This window comes from Centrocercus urophasianus, unplaced genomic scaffold, assembly GCF_019232065.1.
Source record: "Centrocercus urophasianus isolate 14NV4802_14NV808 unplaced genomic scaffold, USGS_Curo_1.0 seq_16, whole genome shotgun sequence".
Classification (NCBI taxonomy): Eukaryota; Metazoa; Chordata; class Aves; order Galliformes; family Phasianidae; genus Centrocercus; species Centrocercus urophasianus.
In genome coordinates this window covers 27,505,255-27,524,022 of record NW_024884711.1, presented here as the reverse complement: position 1 = coordinate 27,524,022, position 18,768 = coordinate 27,505,255, and the positions used below count along the sequence as shown (strand labels likewise).

Below are 18,768 nucleotides of genomic sequence, written 5' to 3'. Positions count from 1 at the left end.
AGTGACCCCATGTGGAAAAGGGGCAGAGGGTGACCGTGAGGGAGTGGCAGAGATGAAGCACTAGAATGACCACAGGCCCATTTCCCTGCACTGCCTGGGAGCAAGAGATAGAAAAGAGTGGGTGGAGGGGACGGGATTTCAGTTTGCTTTTAGTTTCTCAGTGCTCTGTTCTGTTTGTAATAGGCAATAAATTATGTTAATTTCCTTATAGAATGGTTTGAATCATAGAATCATAGGATGGTTTGGGTTGGAAGGGACCTTTAAGATCATCTAGTTCCAACTCCCTACTATAATCAGGGACACTTCACTCTAGACCAGGTTGCTCACAGCCAGCTTGGCCTTGAGTGCTTCCAGTGTGGAGGCATCCACAGCCTTGCTGGGCAACTTGTTCCAATGCTTTCATAGAACCATCATCACAGAATCTTATGCCAAGTCTGTTTTTCCTATGACAGTAAGTATTGTGGCCTTCCTGTCCTTATCTCAGCCCACGAACTTTTATCATTGTATTTTCCCTCCATGTCTTTTTGGGGAAGAAGAGTGAGAGAGCCATGTGGTGGTGCCAAACTGCCCATCAGCACAAAGCCACACACCTTGCCACCACACTGACTGCTTAGCTACTAGAGACTACTGTGTTTGAATTTCAGGCTGGTTATTTTAAGGAGTTTCATTCTGCTACTGAATCTATTTCCACTGACAGCAGAGACCTCTTTCTGCCTCTGCCCACTGCTATGACCATCAGTGTCTCTTTGACTGCTGTGCTGGAGAAGCCACCAGTGCAGCGAGTGCAGCTAGTGAGATATCCTGGTCTTATGGCCGTCAGTAGTATTATTTGTGATCCTACATGGTACCAGATCTGAAGGCAGATCTGAATTTCAAATTTGGCCTCTTAAAGTACAGCCTACTTTCTCTGGGCCTCAATCCAAGGTGGTTTTGATTATATTAAATATGCTAAATAAACAGTACCATCAAATTGAGCTTTCTTATACTGGTTTTAAATGGCCTTCCTTAGTCAGTCACATCAACTAAACATTTAAAAAATATCTACTTGGACCTGTTATGAAGATATAATCCAGTCAGTTTTTAAACTGAATTTTTAAAAAGTCATTGTGAAATCTTTATAGATACGATCTCTGCATGTCTACTTAAACACCCAGTTTTGGCATGTAAACAAACCAGCTTTTCTAAAGCCTTAGAAAGCTAAATATATCATGCCTAGTAATGTACATTTACCTGTCTCAGAATTGCTCTAAATGCCATGGATCGAAGCCTCATTGTGAGGATTTCTCCAGCTTTACCAAATGTGAAACCCTGCATAAGAGAAAGAGTCTTTTTTAAAAAATTACCTAATTACAGTTTTCGTCTTTCTCAGGCAGTAAATCAACTATCTGCATACAGTATGAAGAAGAATATCACTACATAGAATATATTCTAGTTACAACTGAGGTAAACCAAAGAATTTTAAAGCTAAATTTGGAACCTGAAAGGGTACGGAGTATAATTAAGCTTTTCTTTTAAGAAACAAGTACAACTGTTGTGCATCACACAACAGTTTTCAAGCCCCAGTAAGCAATGATTTAATTGCAGGAATACCCAATCGTACCTGATCTCAAACCAAAGCTAGTCACAGGCTCAGTGGTGTAAGCAGTAAACCCCTACAATTATTTTAGGCACTGCACAAATACCAGGGATTTTGCTGCTCTCTAAGACCTCACAGTAAAAAAGCGTAGTGCTACTGGTTATTTTCTAGGGGAGAGCTCTGAGCCTGCAGAGAGCTCAGCACAACTCGGATCAAGGAGTAATGCTGGTAAATCTGTCCATTCTGGGCCAGGGCCATGCAGGATCAGACCATACAGGAGTGAGATGGGAGACATGAGAAGACATATTTTAGTGTGGAAATAACCATAACAGCTACTCCAACATTTTTTTTCTTTTTCCAGTGCACCACAGAAGTAGGAATTTTGAGTTTGGTTCTGCTTGAGGGGAGAAGAGGGGAGGAGGAGCTCAAGGGCACTGGGGTAGAAAGTGGAAAGATGGTGTTCAGACTTGTACAGATCTTAAAGCAAGACTGACACAAGTAGTTGAGCAACAACAGCTAAAGGGATTTGTGCATGTAAATTGAGATATCCATCAATTCACATGACAGATGACTTGATTTATCTATGGACATGGCAGTTTTCCCACAACACGTGTAGTTCCAGACATTGGTAAGCACACATACCCATGGAAAAATGGTGTGCAAATGTGAATTCAGAGTCTGTTTCAGAAAATACAGTCAAAAGGATTTGATCCTGTACAATGGAAACAGGCAACATGAAATATTATTTAACTTCCATGGTACAGAGCTGTAAAAAATCTCATACTAAGCATATGGTGTGTTTTTTTCCTGAGACTTCTGGTGCAAGTTTTCTCGGCAATGGAAGGGCTGAGTGCAGTTCACATAGGGGCACAACCAGCACAGATGCTTACAGCACTGCTGTACAGAACACGGGGCAGGTGATGAAGCATACATTTTCCCAGGACAGAAATGCTGCCCTACATCTGATCTGGGCCTGTGCTGCCAAATTGCTACCTGTATTACCAGTACTTTCTGTACTGTCTATTTTTCTCCAAAGGCTGTGCTAGAGGTGGGCCTCACAGCCAAAATTTCCTTCGCTGGGGAGACAGAGATCAGGCTACACCACAGAATACACTTCAAACCTCTTACAACCTTTTGAACACCTGGTAGTCAAATATCATCAGCATTTTTCTCATGTACTGCTCAATACCAAGGCACGGAGAGCTTAACTCACAATTGTGATACATTGTATGAAATATCGTGAGGACTTATGGTATCAAAAACTTACCTGAAGAAAAGATGTGACAAAAGAAATTAATCCAAAACTTAAAAAGAGCAACGCATATGTGCTATTTGTCTCTCTCATAGCAGCCTTTCCTTTTTCCACAAACATCTATAGGAGAAAATTTTGAAAATTAAATTTTATTAAGTTCACACACAATAGTTTCTCTTGTTGTTTTCACATACGTGCTGTATTCTTAACATACACTGAAAGGAAAACAAGTGCTTTTCCTTTGAAGACCATGGATCTGAAGTGATTATAGATGGTCTGTTTTTGACAAGATAAATCAGTAACATGTCAGCATAGCATAGCATGGACCTTCACCCACTCTTCACCTTTGCAGGCAAATTGAAAAAATGCAGCATTTAATTCAATAGTGCTAAACCAATTCAAGGTTTATGAAAACAATAAACAACAATGAAAGATACAGCAGATAAAGTTCTTGATTTTATACTTACCCCTATAACATCTGAAATCATGACTGAAAATACAGGTTGTAAGGCGCCATTGATAACTGCACATAAAGTTCCAACAACAAAGTAAGGCCATTCAGTTTTATTCAATTTCATAATTTTAAAAAATGAAGATGGAGGTATATTTTTATCCTAGAATAAAAAGATTCCATCAGAATAAATATAATACATCAATGGAGAGAAATGAGAGTTGTGTGTAATACTTCTGGTCTGCTCTCTGTCTCATATTCTTCGTAGGGAAAATCCAACCTATTAAACTTTAAAAATACATTAACTGCAGAACTTCTGTTACTCAGTAACCAACACTGATAATAGAAAAAGTAGAAAAAGATCAATGAAAGAATACATCCTCTCAAAGGCTTAGTCACAAGCTCCACCTACCCTTCGTGAGACCATCCTGACAAAGAAATTGGGAGTTTTAACTACTTTTTCCATTTGATGGTATTGAATGTTGTATAAATTGCTCCTTACTGCTGGAAATAATGTCTTGTAGTTTTAGCTCATTCATCAAAATGATAGCTGTACCTTCACTGTCAATAACTTATTTGCTAATGCATATTCATTTTAGACAAAAATAGTAAGTATTCACTATTTTTTATGACCGATTTCCTGTTTCTGGTTTGGTTCCACAAGTAAATAAATTAACTTGACACTTAAGCTATTCCCACACTGAAGTAAATTTGTTTCATAATATTGTTCAGTTAAACTGTTCTAGAATCACAATAGAATAGATTTCAGTTTCAGGGGAAAAGAGTGTTTCCAGAACCCTTGATTCTGTCATTTCATCAGTCCTTAGCCGGATAGGTAGGTTGGAGGTTGTGGTTTTTAAAAGATGTTGTTAAAAGTCACTTCCTGTTGAGTGGGATCATGCTTCTTTCTTGTCCCATTAGTTATGGAAAACATATGCAGGTAAGAATACACAGACACTCACAAGCTGATCAGCTTTTTCATCAAGCTCATCATTCCGTATTCTGAACCTTTTTACGCTTTTCCGAGTGGACTGTCTTTTCTGTCCAGTCAGTACTGATCCATTCAGTGCCCCTTCTGAGACACTTGATGAATTACTGTCTTCTTCCTGTAACTGATCTTCAGTTTCTGATGTCTGAAATGAAACACAGTGTGATGCTAAAAATCATTTCTGGTCATATTGTCCTGTACATTCAAATGTTGATCTGTTCTAAATAAAAACAACAGTTTTCTGTCAGATAAATGGAAGATTAGTGGGAACTGTGCAATTTTACAAAACCACAAGCAAATACTGACGTTTTATTAAGTCCTCTCTGTAGTCACTGGAAAAAACGTCATTGTGCTAACACTTAAAAGGAGAAAAAAAATTAGCCAGAATTTTTTTTCTCATTTGTTATCATATTAAACTGTTCTGACAACACATAGCTGGGGCACTCCCTAGTATTTATACAGACTGGGGGAAGAACTCCTTGAGAGCAGCCCTGCAGAGAAGGACTTGGGAGTCATTGTGGAAGAGAAGCTGGACGTGAGCCAGCAGTGTGTGCTTGCAGCCTGGAAGACCAACTATGCTCTGGGCTGCATTAAAAAAGGGGTGGCCAGCAGGGAGAGGGAGGTGGTTGTTCCCTTCTACTTGGCTCTTGTGAGGCCCCATCTGCAGTACTGTGCCCAGGCCTGGGGCCCCCAGTACAGGAAGGACGTGGAGCTCCTGGAGCAGGTCCAGAGGAGGACCACTAAGATCATTTAAGGGCTGGAGCATCTCTTTTATGAAGAGGTTGAGGGAACTGGGCTTGCTTAGCTTGGAGAAGAGAAGGCTCCAGGGAGACCTCATTTTGGCCTTCCAATAGTTGAAGAGAGCATATAAACAGGGGGAGGAGCAACTGTTTACATGGGTTGATAGTGATAGACAAAGGGGAATGGTTTTAAGCTGAGACAGGGAGGTTTGGGTTAGATAGTAGGAAGAAGCTTTTCACAAAGAGGATGATGAAGCACTGGAACAGGTTGCCCAAGGAGGTTGTGGACTCCCCATCCCTGGAGGCATTCAAAGCCAGGCTGGATGTGGCTCTGGGCATCCTGGTCTAGTGGCTGGCAACTCTGCACATAGAAGGGGGGTTGAAACTAGATGACCACTGTGGTCCTTTTCAATCCAGGCTATTCTATAATTCTATGATTCTTAAGTTCAATAAGAGAAGTCTTCAGCATGATGAAAGAGACATGAAGACTACAAGCTATTTCAAAGTTAAGACCTGATAGAAACAGATGTTCAGAAGACAGTTTGAAAGAGAACAAAAATATTCTAGATAGACTTGTCTGAATGACAAAACTGCAGGAGCCTGAGTCAATATAATTCTGGTGATTTGGAAAAGTACTTGTGTAAGAGTTTCTATTATCACAGTGAGGGTGATGAGGCACTGGAGCAGTGGCTTGCAGAGGGTGTGGAGTCTCCATCCTTGGAGGCATTCCAAATCCAACAGAACATGGCCCTGGCAACCTTGGACCTCAGATTCTTCCCTGTATTCTTGGACTAGAGAAAATATCAAGATCCATTAACCTGAGTTATTTCATGATTCTATAGGTTGGAAAAGGAATCTGAGAAGTTATCAGTTCCAGAACTTTATTTTTGTTACCACAATCTTTATTTTAATTTTCTCATATACTTTGCTTTTAATGTCATACTTCTTAAAAACTTTTCTCTTCATAATTACTGTAATTCAGAGCTTTGAGTTAAACTTGCACATTTTACCTTTATTTCTTTTTTCTTATGAAGTTCAGTACTCCTCAGGAAAGGTTTTTTTCCCTAGAGTTTTTCTACTGAGAAAACAATGCAATGTTGGAAGTACAATTCAGCACCACACAACATAATGAAAGTTATGGAAAAAAAATAATGAAAAAGCTACCTGCATATTAACAAGTTTGTAGTAAACTCCTTTCTGTTCCATCAGTTCATCATGAGTCCCCTGTTCTGTGATGACACCATGTTCAAATGCAGCTATAAGATCTGCGTTTCGAACTGTTGACAAACGATGAGCAATAACAAGTATAGTGCAGCCCTTCCTGATCTGCAGACATTATAACGATGGCTCCACATTAGCACTGTCAGGTACATTTAATATTTCCTCACTTCATATTAAGGTTAAACAAAATATTTTAACTGAAAAGAATTTGGTGTTCTAATTAGGATCAGAATTTTCAATTAAGAAATATTGAATTTCAGACTACCTTTCAGTTCTGAGGTAATCAAAAACAAAAATGTAACAAATAAAATACTGCAAAACATATTTAATATAAAACCATATTTAATACAAATCAAAGTATTCTGGTTTTCCCTGCTGGACTATTACTTTTTAATCTTCTAAGCATTAAGATCAAAAGGTTTTTTTTGTTTGTTTGTTTATTAATTGCTCATTCACTATTCTTCCAGGTTAGGTATCCAATTTTACTAGAAAAAAAAAAAAGACAACCACTTAGCATGTTAGTAACAATTATATTGCAGAGCATTTCACAAGTATTACAAATTAGTCCCTTACAAAGTAATTCTAATTGCTCTTGGAACCGGCTGCCCAGAGAGGTGATGGATGCCCCATCCTTGGACACAGTTGAGGTTGGGCTAGACAGGGCTCTGGGCAATCTGATCTAGCTGTAGGAATCCCTTCTCACTGCAGAGGAGTTGGACTAGATGACCTTTAAAGGTCCCTTTAACAAAACAATTCTGTGATTCTGTAAACTACATGTTTGCTTTTTTGGAAATACTAATCTAACATTGTGCTTAAAATCATGCTTCTATTACCAATCATTAATAATAAAAATAAATCCCATAAATATCTAGTTTGACATGTCAAAAACAGTTTTCCAGCACATTTTGACAGTGCACTCTGAAATAAATTGGTATTAATATCTAATAACTCAGTGAGTTAATCCAAGCTTTATATAGTTAAGTGAAAACTGTTATGGATGGAATATTCTTGACAGACTTTCAAACTACATCTGACAGTTTGATATTGTTGTACGATTTGAGAACTGGAAATTACACCCATTTAAACCATCCTATAACAAATCGTATATCTTTTCTTGGTAGTCTGAAAGCTTTGCTTTACTAAGGCAATCTTAAAAGGGTAAGAATCACATCAAAATGTAGAAGAAAATCAAGCTATTGACCTTAGTCATTAAAAGCAGAATGCTCCATCCATACAAATGGTAAATGAAGATGCAGCAGAGGCTTGGTAAAGACTGTAGGGAAAAGTGGTCTATGTAGTAGTCTGATGTAAACCTTTTATAGAGGTATGCATTCAGCACAGAAAGAGAAAAGAAAGTAGGTAGCAGGAGGACAAGTACATACTGGGCACATAACAGCTTGGCTTCCTCTTGCTTAACATTAGCAATTTCAGAGCTAGTCTAGTTGGAGCAAGCTTTTCCGGTATGTTCTGCCAGACACATCAACAGGGAGCGTCATCTCATCATATGACATTTTAAAGATAGGTTGGAGAGGTTAGAGGTATGTAACTTGTTTAAACTAGCTGTATAAGTCTTACATTGCAACAATCAGTTGGGATCCCATCAAATGTGTCTTAATCAGCAGTTCTCTGACCTACTGTCCCTGGGATTCACTTTATAGAGCATGGTTTGGGGGAAAGATCACTGAGCACGCCACATAGCTTAACAGAGCAGTGTGAACTGTCAGAAACTAGGACCAGTAGAAAGAGCCTCAGTCATTGCAGCTAATGGCAGTTTGGTGTTCAAGCAGAAATTATCAGAATAAAAGATTATCATAGATGAGAACTTGGATTCTGTTGTCTGATTCTCCCAGACATGACCATGTAGAGCAGGTAAAGCAAGTTACTTCTTCAGAGGCAAGAGAGTACAGGGAGAGGAAATCCTTTCTGAAGATACTGTCCACAGATAAACTGTGGTCAGTACTGGAAATATTTATGCAATGTTGATAATTTGTGTTTGCTTAGAGGATGATAAGCAGAGATGTATAATGAGAGAGAGAAATGGAATTAGAAAAAAAAAAACAGTGATTGATATGCGATTGATTCAGCCTGAGGAATAGGTGGAACTACTTTGTAAACAGTTCACATGATTGTTCAGAACAGGCGAGGATTGGCTATTTTTTTTCAGTTCTCCAGGTATTTTAAAAGGCATGTTTAGATGGCCTTCAACAAAAACTACCACTCTTGAAAACCCAACCAACCAATTACTTTGCTGTTAATAAGAACATAGCCCATGTGGATTCCTGCTTGGGAATAGTAGTCTGCATTGAGCACTTCCAACTTCCAATTTCCAAAAGTTTGTTTGGGAAAGCCTGGTGAAGTTCAGTCTGGCTCTTAACATCATTAACTTAATTCCATGGGCACATACAAAGTGCTTCCAATTCTTTGAATGAGCAGTGAATATTTGTAAGTTCAGGTTTATTTTAAAGTTTTTAGGAATTGCAACTTCTTGCAGCTCTTCAAATAAAAAAGCAATACTGACCTTATCCAGCGCTGCCTGCACAACAGATTCACTCTCATTATCCAAAGCTGATGTTGCCTCATCAAGCAGAAGAATTTTAGGATTGCGAACCAGAGCACGGGCAATGGCTATTCGCTGCTTCTGCCCTCCACTCATCTGTGCCCCTCTTTCTCCAACCACGGTTTCAAACTTCTGCAAGACAAGCACACACATTTCCACCAACACTCAGCTTGGTCCCTTCACCAAGGAAAGGCAGTGTGCAGAAAAGGCACCTCAGCATCTTCTCTTCCTCTAAAACACTGCATGTTAAGCATCTGCTTAAATATGCCTTCCTGTTTGTGTCCCTAGAACTCTCTCCGTTTCCTACATGCTCATCCAGCCATCATTTAATAATTTAAAGTTTACATTAATCTCAAAAGTGGTGAGGAAGCTCTGCACATCTCTGCATATTCACAGCTCCGGGAAGAGGTTCCTCTGTTCAGGAGACGCCCTTCTGAGAAACTCTTTGCTAAGTGAGTAGGTTGAAAAGCAATTGTTTCAGCAGGACACCTGGCCTGCTTACCTTGGGGAGCTTCATGATGAAATCATAAGCATTAGCTTCCTTGGCAGCTTTTTCAATTTCTTCCATGGTGACATCCTCGCGGCCATAACGAATATTTTCTGCAATAGTTGTAGCAAACAGCACGGGCTCCTGGTTCACCACACCAATAATCTCCCGCAGATATCTTACATTCAGGCTCTTCAGATCCTGCCCGTCGATGGTAATCTACAGCAGGGGAAGCAGACAAGCACCATTTACTAAGTGCTGTTGTCAAGAACTCTCTCCCCAGCCCAAAGCCTGTCTTTTTTAGGGGACACTTGGCCATGTCATTTGAACAGGGGCAGTGAGACCAGAAGCTGACTTCTTACAGCTGTGCCGTTAGAACACAGAGCAGTCTGCTCACTTGAAGAGTCTTACCGTGCCTTCCTTGGGGTCGTAAAACCTCTGGATGAGCTGAACAGTTGTACTTTTTCCACAGCCGCTGCCACCAACCAGGGCTACTGTCTGGCCACAATTAATCTTGAGATTCAAGCCTTTCAGTATCTGTGCTTGTAAGAAAGGTTGCCAAAAGCCAAACAAGATGTAAAACATCAGAGTAAACTTGCAGAAACTTTAAAGACTCCAGTGAAACATCCTTCACATTTACCAAACTGAGCAGAGATAACCCTGTATTCTTCATTTTGAATCAGGCTCTATTCCACTGATACATTATTAAACATCTTTAGTCATTTTTCTCTCATTGTGGCCCGTTTCTGTTCTATCAGTGACTATAATACTGATAAAGTTCGTATATGTCTGCAGTCATAACATTTGCTGTAATGTGATGATTGCCTAAGTTTGAACAGGCTCACTCAACATTTAAAAATGACAGCAGCCTCCACCAATAGAATTCTTAACTTTCAAGATATTATCAAGATATTAGAACTAGCATTGGAAATGTTGAATTCTTTTGTAGAAGATCTGTGAAGTAGATAATGCCATGGAATTAGACTGCTGATCATCCAAAAATTCTGGGACATTTTGTAGGAGAGCTCTAGCAAGGAAAGGGAAAAACTGCATGTGAAACTGTGGAAGGGAGGACTCTGTAGTTTCACTGCATATTGTGAAGATACTGTTCCTTATACTGCTAACTTCAAAATTCAACATTTCACATGTGTTATAAAAGTGAAGGTCTGCTTTCCATGCAGATGTACTTTCTCCTCCCTCCACTACTCAGCCTCAGGGAGGTGATGAAGGTGCCAACAGTCACAAGAAAGAACTTTTCTTTCCCACTTACACTGCTGTTGGCCTACAGGAGCTTTTCTCTGTAGCTTTCTCTAAAAGAAGATTCTCCAAAAGAAGAAAGATTTGTAAACTTCTGTGCAATGAGACAGAAGGAGACATTTTCTTGGATATTTCTTTTTCAGTTGTCAATGAAAAACAAGTATTTGTTTTTGTATATTTGCATAAAACTTCACATTATTTCACTACAAGTAACCCAGAAGGAAGCCAATGTAAGGAAGTTCTAAACTTAGAAGGCCCAGTGCACTACATGATGTTATGGTGCGGAATGCTGAAAAACCAAAAAACATAAAACCATGACACACTGATATTCCATTTTAACACACTTGCCAAGATTCTTCTTGTTTCAGATGAATAAGGCAAAGCAAACATTCCTCTATTTCAGTAATACTAAAATTCCTGAAAAGTTTCCATTTTGTCAAGAATATTTTGAATTTTGAGATTCCAGTGACATGAAAATGAGCAAGTATGAATGGAGACAATCTCTTTCAAACCCTCAAGATATCTGAGAAATCAGTCTTTGATTTAAAAGTTTTTACATGGAAATAAACTCATTACAGAGGGGTCGTTTACAGGGAAGCTCGCTCTGGGAGTAAGATGAAAGTTAAGAGCCTGGTCCAAAACCTGAAGATTCAAATGGAAACACCACAACAATTTCAGCTTTGGGCCAAATGCTGTTCACTGAAGTGAGAAGGATAAATTCTCTTCATGATATTTACTTACATATAAGCTTGCAAGAAAGATGTAAATTCTTTCATATTAGAGACAATTATCTTACAGGAAATCTGTATAAGTTCCATGCATAATACCTTAATATCTGGCCTAGCAGGATAACTGAAGTAAACATCTTGGAATTCCAAATTCCCCTTAATGTTGTCTGGTTTATAGCCAGCATTGGATGAACTGTCAATTTGAGGTTCCTGTGCAGATAAAAGAAAAAAAAGAAAGGAAAACACACATTGGATTGCTAACAACATTTTAGCATAATGCAAGGCTGTGAAATCTCTGAAGTTAACGTTACCATACATAAAGGCATACACAGAAAGCCTCACTGCAAACAGCAGACTGAAAATAACCACTTAATCGACTCACGAAGTTACCATTCCAGGTCATTGTGAATCTGCCAGTGACTTGGCAAATTACTTGTAAAATAGTATTTCTGTCAGTGTGGTTTGATTGTACCAAAATGTCTGCAGTCCTTGCCAGCCACTCCAGTGCGCACCAGAAGTCCTGTAAGTAACTGTTGTAGCTCAAATTAATTATTTTCAGTCATGCTACCCTTGTCAGCGTTATTCCAGGTAGTTAATTGAGTTAGCATGAATATAATTACTATTTCTTCTTTAATTTGAGTTTCTGAACTACCAAGTAAAACAATAACAGGTAGAAGTTCTCATCTTGGTCATTTACAAGCTCACATCCCAGTATCTAGACACTTGTCCCGCATACATAACTCCGTTAGGTAGAATTTCTAAATGTTATGACATTGAATGCACAGTTCTTTGGGCTTGCTCATTTTTCATTCAGAAGTGAAGTCTGATGTTCAATCATCTTCAAATGGCAGTGACATCCATGGCAAAGATACTTACATTGTCTATAATACTAAATATTGCATAGGCGGCTCCTCTCGCATTGGCAAATGCTTCCATACTTGGCGCAGCCTGTCCAACACTAAAAGATCCAACTAAAATAGAAAAAAAGACCTAAAAATAAAAACGAAAGGAAAAGATAGACTGAATACACTATGCATCTGGTATTCATAGCTCTATTTAGACAGCTTAATTTATCTGAGAAGCTCTTTTCCAGCTGCTTTCTGTGATGTTAGTGCTCCTCAAAGTACCTGGTACCTGACTGTGATGGAGCTGCTGAAATAACACAGATGTAAACTTGTTAGCTAAGAGGCTCTGATAGAGGTTAAAACTTCAGCCATATTGTTGCATTCCAACCTTTTCAAAAAAGGTCCACTCTGATATCAGCGCAGATAATGACTTCAGGTCAGTGAGCTGCAACTGAGCATTGAAATAGTTACAAAGGAAACTGTACCTGAAGCGTGCCTGGTCTTTCTCTCACGCTTGCCACCTCCTGGCATGGTCCTAGACTCCTATATGTCAAACCTCAGCCCCCTAGCAAAGATCCAGTGAATACAAAAAACAACAACTTCTACTTATTATTGATGCAGGCTGGCTTTTAACAAGGCACTTTGTGGTGAGTGATTTTTATGTTGCTATCAACTTGGAGAAATATATCCATTACACGTAGAGCTGTATTTTCATCTACTTCGTTAGCAGGGCTGAGAAACTGAAAAATGCAGTTTGGATAGCTAACATCAACCAGATTCAAAATTTAAACACGTTTACACAGGATCAGCTCAGAACTTTTCATAAACATTGTCCAGCTACTGGTGAATACTTACTGTAAAGACTTTTCCAATTGTATAGTCATCAGAGAGTACCAAAATGGTTCCATACCAGAAGGCCAGTGCATAGGATCCATATATCAAAAAGAAAGAAATACCCATGGAAATATTGGCTGAAATAGCTTTCTGGATACCAATACGTTTGGCATCTTCCAAATTTTTTTGATATCTGAAAGATAAAGCAGGAAAAAAGCAGAACATGCAGGGAATTACTCTTCTTTCTTTCATTGTGTATACTCATAAAATCCCCAAAGCATACATCAAAGCTAAATGAAGCATTCCAGTAAACAGAAATCAAATCCTGAAAAGATCATGTTGCAAGTGGAGGAAAATGTACTGACTGCCCTTCATGCTATGGCAGATTGAGCTGATCAGCTAAAGCTGGACCAAGTCCTGGATGAGTGGAAATGGCTGTGGTAAGATGCTGACCAGCTGCAAACTTGTGATTTTGCAGTTTTCCAAATGCCAGAGAACATTTTTGATGTTACAAGGAAAATGATGTTGTGTAAGCATTGAAGTATATCATAAAGAAAAGAGAGCTAGTGATATGAAGAAGATGGGATAATTTTCTGACAGTATCTCTTTGGAAAATGTGGAGGAGATTATTGGATTGGTGCTTGGATTTTTAAATGAACAGAGGGAATACACACAGTTTCACATGTTTAACAGTGAAAGACTAACGTAAATACAAAGACTAAAGAATCAAATGCTAGTGGTAGCTACATGACCCGTGTGCTCTTGGAGGTGATAACTGGCAAGTCTATTTTAGAAATAATTACTGAAAAAATAAAAGGTGTTCTAATTTTTTATTTAGTTCAAGCTTATTCACTTTTTTTCATTTTGTTCTAATTAGTGAGCAGCTAAGATAAAGCTGGTTATAGATGAAAATGAAGGATTTCAGGTTGAATCAGTTACAATAATTACAACTGAATGCACGCACACAAATGCCAGCAACAAAGGTTTTTCATCTCATCAATCCTGGAAATTTAAAAGTATTGAGATTATAACTGCACAAGCAATAGATTCAAAATTGTATTTCAGTCTCAACTTTCAGTAGAAACAAACACACAAACAAACCTACAAAATGTGAATGATGCCAAAAGCAGGATGGCAGTGTGAATCAATGTGTTTCCATTATCACACCTGACCTCAAGGTGAAAACAGTAAGAAAGAAATGATGAAGAGGGAGTCTTGACTCCAGAGTAATGAAAATACTGGCAAACCTAACAGTGGCCCAGTTGTGAACATCATTATGTTCAAATTGTGAACAAAGCCACAGGACTAAAGTACCGTTAGACAAATAGTGACCTGAGAAATTGCAAGCTTGTGTATGGACAAAAAATATATACTAGGTTAGAAAAAATAACTGCCAGAGAAAGAATAAAATAATAAATAAATGAAAAATAAAGTAAAATTACAAAAAATGAAATTTGTCATAGGCTTTGAAAGTGAAGAGTTAACCCAATTGATTTTCTTTAAGACTGTCTTTCCCAGAGAGGGCAGACACAGTAAAACGAATCCATTGGGGCTTCATTAATGCCATCTAATGCCAATTTATTCTGGAGGCATTAGATAAATCATTCATTTAACAGTAGTTTTAAAACTGTGAAAGAATTGTAAGGTAAGGAATCATTCGAAGGAAAACAGCGGTGTTCAGTGAGGAGATATCGTAGCCAAGGGAGTCAACATGAACTCTTCTGTCCGACTTGGGATTTGTTGTTTTCACACTTTTAGACTTGGGCATGTAAGTAATGTTTATGATAAATGAAATTTCCTGATGGTAGAAAAATGAGAGGATGAGATCAATACAGAGGATGAGTGAGAGGACAAAGGAATATCAGAATATCTTACAGAACTAGACACGTGATGTTAGAAGAAAAGGTGACATTGAATAGAGATGATCATTGAAATGGAAAGCCTATATTGTGTGAGAAAATGAAAAGAAATTAATTCAATTGGGCTAGCATAATGATACCTAAGAGTCTTTGGGATTTATTTCTACAAATAACACAGGAAAATAAAACTATGGGAGGCAACTACTAAAGCAAAAGTTCTGTGCTGGTACAGGAACAAACTAGTAGACAGGGACTCTGTGGATGTTCTGATGGAAACAGATGCCCAATCTTTGTTTAAGCAGTAGAATAGCCTCCCAGTATTTTTTTGTTTACTTCTTGAATCCACAGTTAATAGAAATGACCTTTCTTTCCCCAGTTGGTATGTCGTATATAAGATTTGCAGGACATGAAGAGGCCTATTCTCATCTCTCTTAACAAGCTTTACAGAAGCGTTAAGTGAAGATATACAGCACCATCAAGGTATTATTTTTTTTATTCCTCTTATTATTTTCCTCATTAGCAGCCATCAGCCCAGGGATGAGATGAGTTTGAGATGTAGAATATCAAGAACAAGATGGTCTCATTTGACAAAACTAATTTCCAATTTATAAATATCTATCTCATTGCCATAGATTCAGAATGCTTTGCAGTAATTTAGCATTTCACCATCACAACCTATAGTATAGTGTTACACTGATGGAAATGAGGGGTGGAAACGAAGGATGTGTGGCAGAAAGTACTTTAAGGACAAGTAGGAAAAAGAGCTGATGAGAGGTGTAAGGGTGATGAACAGCACTGGGTAACAAAGAAAAGACGCTGAGGTGAACTGGAAAACAAGCCATAGACATCCAAAGGGCTTCCTTTTGCTGACCAGGGAGCAGTGATAGCTGAACACAGGGGAGAAGCAAGCCAGGGAAGGGATGGTGTATGTTCTCAGTGGATGACACAAATGTTACTGAACTTTGCATCTGAAAAACTTCTGCGAACTATGGCAGTCACGATGGTTATCTGTAGATAAAAGATAAAAAAGAAGGCAAGCATGATGTTCCATGGTATAAATAAATACACCTGCATGCCTTTGGTTTGTGCCCTTGGTTTGTGACCTTTGCATTATACTTGCCTTTTCAAGTCACATATCTGTCCTTTTTTGCTTACAACTCTCACTATAAGTATACAAAACCTGAAATAGCATATATTTTTAGGGAAAGGGAGTCCATCTCTGCATCATCTTATGAGGTTCTTTAAAAATGATAAAAAAGAAGAGAAAATAAAAATTTCAGCAAAGACAAAACCTTTTTAGATACCGTTATAAAACAGCCAAATAAAGGGAATTTTTTTCTCACCTTTCAGTTTCTTTTCTCTGTCCTCCAAATGCTACCACAGTTCGAACTGCTGCCAGAACTTCCTCTGCCACAGCTCCTGCTTTTGCATACGCAGTTAGCTCTTTGCTAGTGAATGTGGAAATTATCTGTGTGGAAGTAAAAAAGAATTAACTCTCCTGCTCAAAGAAAAACAGAATGTGCTCAAACTTCATTCTGATGTCCATGGATACTTATTTTTTTGGTACTGAATTTCCTTTCTACTTTATTATATGTATATAGACTTTTAAAAGACAGCACATATTAAATAGAGTAACAATTTTCATTCAAGCTCTTAAGGGCAAGGCTGCCCAGTGTCACAATTCAATAGCCAGGCTGACTACTAAACATCCTGATGTCTCTGAAAGTTCTAGCCAAAAGCAGAAGCAGTTCTACAGAATCCATTTCTCTCTCAGAGGGGTTTGCATTTACTTCTCGTGTACTATTTTCACTAAGTTATTGGAAGCTGAGCAGATGGCAAAGAGACGACTGGAGCAGGGTTCATGGAGTGCTGGCTGTCTGGCTGTGTCTGCCTGTGCCCATACTCTGACCCCAGTGTCCTCCTCACCTTAACATCAGAGCCCACAGACAGCCGTTATCACAGAAACCTAATTTACTGCAGTTCCATACCAGAATTTACCTGACATAACCTCAGTTGTGCAACCTTATCTCATTTGTATACTTATTTATATTAACTGTCATTACTTTGTTATTTTGGTTCAGTTGTCATGGAAATCCAGTGAAGGAGGGGAAAGTACAGATTATTTACCCTTTATAGGAGCATATTTTATATTTATAAAAATTTTACAGCAACAAATGTCCATGGCAGATGAACTGCACTTCCTCAGCTATACCATTCCATGAACCCATACCTACAGCTTTCTGCATGTAGACAAGGTCACAGGTCTCTAGAAGCTAGATTACATTTATTCTTACAAATTCCAAGCAGAGCTGTAGGAATTACAGTCTTGATGTTTTTAGGAAAATTCCCACTTTTTGCCTACCTTTGCCCAGAGAGCTGAGGAGAATCCCAGAACAGGGCTGAGTGCCAGGATCACAAGTGTTAATTTCCAGCCTTTTGTAAAACCAACTATAAATCCAGTGAAAAAAGTAGCCACTGCCTGAAAGAACATTGCTATTTTTTCCCCTATTCCTTCATTAATCTTGGAGATGTCACTGAAAAAAACAAATGATATTCAAATAAATAAGGAAGTGTGGACACCATATAAATGAATTCTCTGGATACAGCACACTCTGGCAGTATTTCTTCATGTTTCTAACATCTTCAGTTCAACATAGCTCCAAGTTTGCGGCCACAGAGAGCATGGAGCAGCATTCTCCAACATCTCTGTTTCTCAGGATCCACCTAAACGAGCCCAGGATCTATCTACATGACAGTATGAGATGTTTACACTTATAGAGGTGTTCAATAAGATAAAATAACATTGTTTGGAAGGAGATATTACAACTGATTTGCAATAGTTAAATGCTCAGCAATTAACTGATATTTAATACTTACTCTACAATTCTTGTGTTCAGTTCACACACATCATTTACATCAAACCATCCAATCTCCTGTCTCATTACAGCATGAAAAAATTCTTGTCTGATTCTTTTTATTTGCCTGCCAGCAGCTAGTGTCCAAAACGAAACCTGAATGTAGGCAGCAAAAAGAACACCAGCTCCTATTCCAGAATAATAATAAGCATATCTGAAAAAAACAAAAAGATTTACAGCTTAATTCTGCTTCAAACAGGGCTCCCAGAGATAGCTTATTATTCAGTTCTTTACGTGTGCATTCAAAAAAAAATGAAGACCATTACAAGTATCTGCCATTTTTCTTTCTTCCGTACAATGAATATTTTTTAAGATCTTTCAAAATCAAATTTCAGCCTTTGTATTTTGCTACTTATTATACAAATTTCACAAATCAATATGAAGTTTTTAATTTAAAAATTAGTGGCTCAAAGTCCACGAAGACAGAGATTTATATTTAAAAAAAAATGCTTAAGTGATGTAAAACGTAAACTGTTTGTGCAAGTAAAACAAAATAAGGCCCCATGCTTACAAAAAAAAGAAAAAAAAAAAAAAAAAAAGAGGAAACAACTTCTATGCTTCTGTTAGAAACAACTGTCAAAGACCTTCTAATCATTATTACAATTAAACAAAATATATTGAAACTGAAAAATATTATTGCATTAATGAATGGCTTAAAAATACATGAGTGCTGAACATTGCTTGTAATCCTTGCTGCATAATAGAGAAGCTACAAAAAACAGCAAACCTGGGAGAAAAATGTTTGTCTGATCATGTAATTAATGGCAAAACACAAGGAAATGAATTCTGGCTGAGAAACTCTATGATTTATGGTTATTTTGTAATATCTTTGGTAAAAATTAATTGGAAAATAAAAATACATTATATTGTGAATTACTTCTGCAATGACAACTCAGAGAAAGTTATACCTTCAGTGTTGCCACCTTTTCTGCATGACAAATATGCACAATATTTATATTTAGATTCCAGTTCCAGAATGTAGCCATCTAATTGTGGGATCAGCAGTTCCTAATTCTTATCCTGCATGCTGACATTTGTGCAGAGTAGAATTTGCCGAC

At 38.0% G+C, this 18,768-nt stretch overlaps 1 protein-coding gene across 9 annotated transcripts in view; it reads right to left on the bottom strand.

The window, feature by feature from the left end:
* ABCB1 (ATP binding cassette subfamily B member 1) overlaps positions 1 to 18,768 on the bottom strand; it is an 83,960-nt gene that overhangs the window by 16,855 nt on the left and 48,337 nt on the right. For 4 of the 9 annotated variants that reach the window (XM_042817126.1, XM_042817127.1, XM_042817130.1 and 1 more), the window contains 14 exons: positions 17,673 to 17,864; positions 17,158 to 17,329; positions 16,139 to 16,263; positions 12,958 to 13,129; positions 12,134 to 12,247; positions 11,357 to 11,467; positions 9,684 to 9,809; positions 9,288 to 9,491; positions 8,747 to 8,917; positions 6,172 to 6,333; positions 4,242 to 4,412; positions 3,296 to 3,442; positions 2,844 to 2,948; positions 1,231 to 1,308 (listed from right to left, as the gene is read on the bottom strand). The exons of 1 other annotated variant lie outside the window; for it this stretch is intronic. In XM_042817126.1, the coding sequence (XP_042673060.1) occupies positions 1,231 to 1,308; positions 2,844 to 2,948; positions 3,296 to 3,442; positions 4,242 to 4,412; positions 6,172 to 6,333; positions 8,747 to 8,917; positions 9,288 to 9,491; positions 9,684 to 9,809; positions 11,357 to 11,467; positions 12,134 to 12,247; positions 12,958 to 13,129; positions 16,139 to 16,263; positions 17,158 to 17,329; positions 17,673 to 17,864 (2,050 nt within the window). Of the gene's footprint in view, positions 1 to 1,230; positions 1,309 to 2,843; positions 2,949 to 3,295; positions 3,443 to 4,241; positions 4,413 to 6,171; positions 6,334 to 6,598; positions 6,714 to 8,746; positions 8,918 to 9,287; positions 9,492 to 9,683; positions 9,810 to 11,356; positions 11,468 to 12,133; positions 12,248 to 12,957; positions 13,130 to 16,138; positions 16,264 to 17,157; positions 17,330 to 17,672; positions 17,865 to 18,768 lie in introns of those variants that run through there. 4 more of the 9 variants (XM_042817132.1, XM_042817135.1, XM_042817136.1 and 1 more) reach the window with 4 other exon arrangements.